This window comes from Pleurodeles waltl, chromosome 7 (assembly GCF_031143425.1).
Source record: "Pleurodeles waltl isolate 20211129_DDA chromosome 7, aPleWal1.hap1.20221129, whole genome shotgun sequence".
Classification (NCBI taxonomy): domain Eukaryota; kingdom Metazoa; phylum Chordata; class Amphibia; order Caudata; family Salamandridae; genus Pleurodeles; species Pleurodeles waltl.
Genome location: NC_090446.1, coordinates 37,219,968 through 37,228,657, shown reverse-complemented (window position 1 = coordinate 37,228,657; position 8,690 = coordinate 37,219,968). Strand labels below are relative to the sequence as shown.

The window sequence follows — 8,690 nt, the reverse complement described above, 5'->3', positions numbered from 1 at the left end:
AACAAAACCCAGGGACCTTCTGGAGGAGTTCTGGATACCACCCATGGGGTGGTGATGGACAGGGGAGTGGTCACTCCCATTTCCAATGTCCAGTTTTGCGCTATAGCCAGGGACTGTAGGTCCCCGAAATGGTGTAGACTGGTTTATGCACGGAAGGCACCAAATGTGCCCTTCAAAGCATACCAGTGGCTTGGGGAGGCTACCCCGCCCATGTCCAGTAATAATTTTTTCCAATCTCAGGGCTCAAGCAACAGGAGGGCAAAAACCTGTCTGTGAGGTGGCAGCAGCTTAGGCTGCCTGAAAACCCCCAGAAGGCTGTGGAAGCAATGCTGGGGGTACTCTAAGGAGCCCCCAGAGTGCATGGAATCATACAAGCAATACTTGCAAAAGTATTGGGGCATGATTCCAGCATGTTTGATACCAAACATGCCTAGGTTCAGAGATATCCTTATGTAGCTGGACATAGGTAGTGATCTATGTCCAGTATACATGTAAAATGGCGTACCCGCACTCGCAAAGTCTAGGAAAATGGATCTGGAGTTTGTCGGGCCACCTCTGCTAGTGCAGGGGTGTCCTCACACACAGGTACCTGCACCCTGCCCTCTGGGCTGAGAGGGCCTACCATAGGGTTGACTTACAGTGACCTAGTGCAGTGACCTGTAGTGAAAATGGGTGCATGCACCTGGTTCACACAGACTGCAATGGCAGGCCTGCAGAACCCTTTGCATGGGCTCCCTATGGGTGGTAGAATACCTGCTGCAGCCCATAGGGATTCCCTGGAACCTTAATACCCTGGGTACTTGGGTACTATAAAGTAGGACTTAGATGGTGGTACCAGTGTGCCAATTGTGTGATGAAATACAGAGGTTTGGGAGAGAGAGCATACTCACTAAGATCCTGGTTAGCAGGATCCCAATGAACACAGTCAACCACATTGACGTCATCGAGATAAAAGGGGTAACCATGTCAAGAAAGAGAGTACTTACCTACACTTACTAACAATTAGTGGCAGATTAAGACACAGCACAACTGTTCCATGGCCCAATCTAAATCCATACTGTGTTTTTGATAGAATTTAATTTTTACTGGCCCAAATCTCCAAATGGGCTAACAATATTCTGCCCAGAACCTTAGCCATGGCATCTATCAAGGAAATCACCCTGTAACACACCAGTCCATTTCTATCCCCTTTTTCAGAAACTGGAACCACAATGGACTCCTTCCCAGAAACCGGGAGCTGGCCCAGAATGGCTGCTCTTAAGATATTCGTAAGAATTGGGGCCCAAGGAGCAGGACTGTTTTTAAAGAGATCTAAAGGGACACCATCTGGACCCGGCGCTTTCCTACAGATGCCCTGACTAAGGCAGACTCTACCTCCTTCACAGTAATTGAGTTACTAAATTGAATAACCTGGCAGGAATAATTAGCTGGCAAGCAATCCCTTTCCTCATCTTCAATCACTTTTCCTAAGAGGATGAAAATACATGAAAAATATGCGACCTATTCAGTCCCAGAAATCAGAGAATCAATTTTAGTTTCTGGACCTTCAGTAAACATTGGAAGATTGACAACTTCCTTGCACACCTAAGGTAACTGTCTGCCTATGAAAATCAGTCAAAGGCCAGCACTCCTGAAAACAGATCAACTGATGGCCTGCAATGAAACTCTGCCAGTGCTCATTGCCCAGTTTTGAAAGGATCCCTGCAATGTTCTAGGACAGGGCATTGGGGGGGTCACTGACTAAGGAGATTAAAACAGCTCCCTTCTCATGCCCCAGGGTCTCAGAACTATCACATGTCACATGTCACAGTGAGAGATGAATTGTCCAAAAGATGGTCAGAGTTTATTGGCAGGCATATAATGGGGTCACTTGATGCATAGCTCAATAAAAGTCAATCATAGTCCCCCAACTTAAATACTACAGCAGTCTTGGAGTATGTGTCATTAGCATTTACTTACATGATATAAATGCGTAGAAAGTGTTCCCAACAATAGAAACAATGAACAAAACAATAAAAAATTGTTAGTAGTTTATTGTACAAAATGCAACTGTCCTCAAAAAAGCTTAATGTGTCCCTGAAACAGTCCACAGAGTGAATGCTTGTCACATACGGGAAGAAATTAGGATGGGTCTCTCATCGAGTTGTTGATGGAGGTCTTGCCATCGTCTCCTGGTGATCCAGATGACTGTCCCATCAGGGCTAGGGAGGGGCATGTGCTCGGGCTGGGGTTGGGGAAGCAGACTCCTCTTGTGGCAGGGCCTCCCTGTCTGTGGCCAGCATTGGTGTATTTTGTCCAGATGTAGAAGATCCACAGGTAGGGGCAGATGGTCAGCATTGGTTATAATATGGACACTGCAAAGAAATGTATGTGTGGATACTACAGTACTTCTATTCTGCATGCCATATAACATGGTAGCAATTGTTGGATTCAACACGCTATGAATTATGTGAGCAATTACGTCAATTCAGTGTACCTATGAGAAAGTGTCAACATGCTTGATCAACTCAACAACTGACATTTTCATACATAGCATGACATAATGACTGACAGTGCACAACTTTTTGACGTGTGCATATATGGAAATAAAGGTCGAGCAACATAACATTGCACAATTGTATTTCAATTACAAAAACAAGACATCATGCTAGTTGCAGTCATCTGAGAGTACTTGTTAAAAAGCGATTTACACATACCTATTTTAATGACTATTGTGATATGAACACACATTTACAAGTTGTACACACATGTGCATATATTGTGAGTAGGTGAAAATACTACTTCTAAGCACTATACCTTCATGTGAAAATTGATGGAGTTGTGGTCCTGTTTTCCAGAGAACAAAAACACAAGTTGAGAGAAATAAAGGGACTAGGCAAATGCAAGGAATGATCTATGGAGAACAGCAGACAATCTGACAAAGCATATTGTTTATTGTTAAAAGGAGAGATACAACCATGATGCTAGTAATTTGGAAAAGACAAAATACTTTGTGGACTCAAGTTTAGATATGTGTTCTGATAAGGGTTTTTAGATATTGTAGTCGGCTACCTCAAGGGCAAGAACTCCATTTTATGATGGTTGAAACATTGCTAAGTGCAACTTACCAGTCTCCACTCCACCAGGGATTCCAGTCAAGCCTTCAGGATGGTAGATCTGCAAGACATTCTCCACCTGGGGGCCTGGGAGAACTGCCACCAGTCCTTGGGGGCCCCAGGTGATGCTTGGAAAACAGGTAATACACTCTCCCCAGCAGGTCATTCCACCTCTTCCTAATTTTCTCCTGTGTGCATAGATTATCAGCTACAGTATTCACTCTGTCCACTATTCTTGTCCACATTAGCCTTTTCTGAGCTACGGTTATATTTTGTACTTGTGCTCCAAACAATTGTGGCTCTACTTTAGTAATGTCATCCACTATGGCAGACAATTCTCCTTCTGTACATGGATTCCTTCTCCCTGCCATAATGAATAAGTAAAAAAAACAAATCTAGTCCCAAAAAAGTCTATGGAATATCAAAAATAGTAATAGTAACAAAATGAACACAGGAAAAAACACCTGGCTCCTGAATGGCAATTCCTGCATCAAAATAATCTGCTGCAGTTTGATGGCAAAGGACCATGATCTGAAATGGTGGGTGTTTTATAGTGTGCTTTGCAGGTGTTCGCTATTGTCCAATATACATTAGGTGTGGGCTGCTGGCATCTATTCAATAGCCACAGCCATAGTACAATACTGAACAGGTTCAGCAACTCCCGTTGTCATGAGACTGCCACTGATACACCACCTGCATGAGTGTGTTATCTAAATAGGGTCTGCTGGATCCTGCCATCAGGACAGCGACAGGATGCAGCTGGTACAACAGGGTGCACTCTGTCGATACGGAACAACCCTGACCCTCCATAGATTGAAATATGGCAGACAGACTGCTTTCACCTTGATTAAGTACTTGGGGTCGCTGCCGTGGCAGATTGGTGGTAACACCCTCACAAACTAAACCAATCCCTGAGTGAGAAAATTAAAATGTTGATAGGGAAAGATGGAAAAACTAACCGCCTGATGTGAGACACATATCATCTGTGAAAGTTTGAATTTCTTCTGCTTGAAGCTTTTCTCCACAGAACCAAAAGCTTCTATGGAATTTTGTCTAGCAACTATCTGTCTTCAAGGGCACTTCCCCAGGTGCAGTCTGTATTCTTGCCCTGCTGGAGGGTTTTGGCTTTACTTTCAACCATTAAGTCAGAAGGTACGATCTTTGATAAGGATCACCAGATTTATGAATCTGATCCCCAATCCGTATTGTGCCTGAAATCATACCTAGGTCCCATACAGTCTCTTGGTGCTCTTGTGCCTTAAAACTGTTAAACCTCTTATCTCCAATTCAACCTTAATCGAATTTTTGTGACTTTTTGACTGTTGTATCACTGCTAAATACTTTAAACATTTTCCTCAGTTAACCTTGTCTGTTTAACTACCGGGAGGGGGGTGTAGGTTTAAATTATTGAACCGTGCTTTACACAGCCAAGTTTGTGGTCTTCTTCACTTGATTTTGTAAGAAATTGGGTTGTTGGTTGACTGGGATTTGAAATCTGGTGAAGAAGCAACCAGAATCCTTGTCAAGATGATAAGAAACAAGCAAATGCCAAACTAGCCTCTCTTCAACTCTCTGGTAGCTTAGCACAGAGCAGTCAGACTTAACTTAGAGGCAATGTATAAAGTGTTGGTGCAACGCTTCAAACAGTAGCAAAATAAAAACATACCACAAAGGAGTACACCATAGAGTTAGGACAATAGAGCACCTTTTAGTAAATACAACAAGACCAAAATGACAAAAATACAATTAGTATAAGTGGTGATATAGAATTTTAAAGTTTTAAGTAAATATTGTGCCAAAAATCACAAAGCGCAGTAGGGGCGACCTGGTCACACCGAACCAGAACCAGGACAAACTGTCAAGTTTAGGCCAACCACAATGGAGTGAGAGCCAGATACAGGGTCCCAGTTAGGCTCTGTGAAAAGTGTACCTTAAATCCTGGTTGTGGAACATTGTGTAGATCAGTGTGGAGGACACATCAAGGATACACTGTGCAGCCAAGACAATGCATTGGTTCTGAGATGCAGCGAGGCTGCAGTGCCCAGTCTGCTACATTGATATTGAGGATCCCGTTGGTGGGGCTTCTGACTTGACGGCCGTTGTTGGGGATTCGCTGAACAGTCGAGGCTATGCATCGATTCTGAAGAATATTGAAGCTGTGATGCAGAGGTTTAGCATAGTTGCTGAGGCTGACGTTGACGAGGGATGTTACGACCTACTCTGGGGAAGTGTTGCTCAGCTGGGGGTCTGAAGATGATGTGCTAGACCCAAGATGTGGGATGGGGCAGCAATGGGTGCCTTCTGCGAATAATCAAATCCATGCAGCAGTGGCAAGGCTTTGTTCTGTTTGGGAATGCGGTGCTCAGCTGAGGAGATGCATCAGTTCTGCTCAGGGTGCGTCGCTCAGCAGAAGCAAATACCTTAGGTCCACTCCAAGAGTTTAGAACTGGACTGGCTCCACTTGGCAGGGTAGACTCACAGATGGCAGAGTCAAGGTGCAATAGGAGGGTGGTAGGAAGTTTTTTATGTCCGTGATACTTCAGATCAAGAGGCAAGCCAACTAGCCCTTGGAGTCAATTTGGGTACTGGGTTCAAGAAATACAGGAGGACAGCAGATCAGCATAACAATGCAGAAGTCCAGCACAGTGGCAGTCCTTCATCAGAAAAGCAGTCCTTTTTCCTGCCTGACTATCCACCGGTCCAGAAGTGCACAGAAGTGGTGGTACCTGAGGTCCAGTATTTATACTTTGAAGCCCTGGTTCTGGAAGGTGGAAGAAACTTCTAGACAGTGGCTTTGAAGTCCAAAGAATTCCTTGACTCCCCTATCCTGCCTCAAAGCAGGATAGAGTAACAAAACAGGGTCATTAGACCCTTTATGTGTGGACAGGGCAAAGCCTATTTAGGTTGTAAGTGTCCAGCACCTGCATTCCAATCTGCCCTAGAAGACCCATCAAGTCACACCTAAGTTCCCATTGTGTAAGGATGTCTAGGAGGGATACTCAAAGCCTAACTGCCAACTTCTCCCAGTCACGTGACCAGAGACAGTTTGCAGGCATAAAATGTCAGTAAAATGCCAGCTTTCTAAAAATGGCATTTTTAGACTTGCCAATTTAAAATCCAACTTCCCCATGAGTTAGGATATTAAACTGTGATGTCAGAGACACCAAACCTGAATGAATCATCTCTTCTCATTTGGAAATTACACTTATAAGATGTAATAAGGCAACTTCAATGTCATCATACAGGAGAGATAGGCCTTGCGTTAGTGAAAAATTAGATTCAGAGTTTTTCACTACCAGGTCATTTGAAACGAAAAAGCACTTCTCTTACTTTCTTAAATACTTTGCATGCTGCTTTCTGGAGTGTCTATGGCCTACACTAGGGGTAACGTACATGTATTAAAAATGAAGGTCTGGGTTGAAATGGCAGTTTAAAACTGCGCACAAAGCTCTTTAATAGCAGACCTGAGAAATATTTCAAGGATACTTAAGTGGGTGACACAATCAGAGCTTCAGATCCACTAGAAGATTTTAATTTACTGCCCGAGGGTATATATAGTCCACTTTACTATGGACTTATAAGTGAATGAAATATGTCAGTTGTGGATAAAACAATATTACCATGGTTCGCTGAGAGAGCTCAAGCACTTTAGCACTGTCTAGCATCTGTAACATGCACAGAGCCCTAATATCAAGAACATTCAGGTCAGAAAAATAAAGGAGGATGAGAGGAAGACCACCCTAAGGCTGACAGGTCTAACAGAGGTATTTTCACATCCACCCTAATTAATAACCTACTTTCGTACACATATTAAAAAGGTTTAGATGGAAGCTCTAAAAACAGAAAAAGAAATATTACATGAAAAAATGTGTTTGAGTGTTCAAGGGGATATTTATGAAAGCGCATCTGTCCTCAGCTTCTAAGTCATAAGTAATACATTGACTTTATTTGTGTGTTTGTTTTCAGCCTGTCTAGAAACGCAATGTTCCCTTCCTCGTTTGGCAAATGAAAGAAGAAAATCAGACCTCGCTAAGGGAGTTCCTGATTGTGGGATTTTCTGATCTTCCACAAATACAAGTTCCCCTTTGTGCTGCATTTTCAGTGATTTATCTCCTAACTCTTGTGGGAAACCTTTTGATTATGGCAACCGTTTATCTCAACTCACATCTACACACACCCATGTATTTTTTTCTCACAAATCTATCCTTTAATGATATCTGTTACACCTCCGTCGTTTTCCCACAGATGCTGGCTCACTTCTTCATGGATGGTACACAGGTTTCTTTTACTGCCTGTCTTCTACAGGTGTACTTTTTCATGTTCTTTGTGGTTGTAGAATATACTCTTCTCTCAGTAATGGCTCTTGATCGATATGTTGCCATCTGTAATCCCTTACGATATATGGTTGTCATGAATAAAGCTATTTGCTTCCAGTTGGCTGTAGGAGCCTGGGTGGTAAGCTTCATGGTACCAATACCACATACTGTATTACTGTCCCAGCTCTCCTTCTGTGAATCTCACACAATCAACCACTTTTTCTGTGACGTCACAGCTCTCATGAAGATTTCCTGCAGCAATACTAACAGTATAGAGACACTTACCTATATTATAGGTGCTACAGTAGCATTATTTTGCTTTAATTTAATCATTGTTTCTTACATCAACATTGCCTCATCCATACTCAAAATTAAATCTAAAGGTGGGAGGCGCAAGGCCTTCTCAACATGTGCATCCCACATCACAGTAGTTGTTATATTTTTCGGTTCTCTCTTTGGTACCTACTTGCGACCCACATCAACATATTCAATGAGAGAGACCAAAATTTCCTCTTTATCTTATATTGCTCTTACTCCACTGTGTAACCCCGTCATATATAGCCTGAAAAATACAGAAATTAAAAATGCTCTGAGAAAAACAAAGAATACATTATAGAGTCTGGAAGATGAACACATTCACTGCATTAGTCTGTCAGGGCAATGTTTTATATGTAACAAAAAAACACCTTTTTGCAAAGAGTGGCCATAAAACAATACTGGGCCAGACCCATGCTTTGTGCAATCTTGTTTGCATGATTATTAGTTTGCACCAATAGATTATTTTGATTTTGAACAGTGAGTTTTGTTAATTAGCAATAACATATTTTCATGATCTTCATTCTTGACATAGCTTAACGTTTCCGTAAGTTTTAAACTGTTAACAAAAAGAAATGAAATAATCCAAACATGTAAATGACACAAATTAATATTAGTTTAAACAATGTAGCAGGTAAATAGGATCTTCTGTGGTCTCTACTGTTAAAAATCTTAGGGTATTTACAATGGTACACAACTAAATATTAGGTTATCTATGAACATATGAGCTAACATAAAGGCAACCTGTGTCTACATTTTTTTTACCATTTTATTATTTTGACTCAAGTGTGGTATTATTTTGATACACTTTCTTCTAAAAATGCGACACACACCTCTTCCAATTTCACCAATGTTTGTTAAGTTAATTCTCTGCTTCCTACATATAATTTGATTTTTGTTCAGTTTATTAATTTATAAATTATAAATGTATATTATATTCCAAATAATAACAATAGAAATACCA

General features: G+C 41.7%; 1 protein-coding gene across 1 annotated transcript; it reads left to right on the top strand.

Annotated features, from left to right (window-relative positions):
* The first annotated feature begins 7,451 nt into the window (after nt 1–7,451).
* LOC138246770 (olfactory receptor 5V1-like) lies at nt 7,452–8,027 on the top strand. Its single transcript, XM_069201531.1, has one exon. It carries the CDS (start codon nt 7,452–7,454, stop codon nt 8,025–8,027), a length of 576 nt encoding a protein of 191 aa, XP_069057632.1.
* The last annotated feature ends 663 nt before the right edge of the window (nt 8,028–8,690 follow it).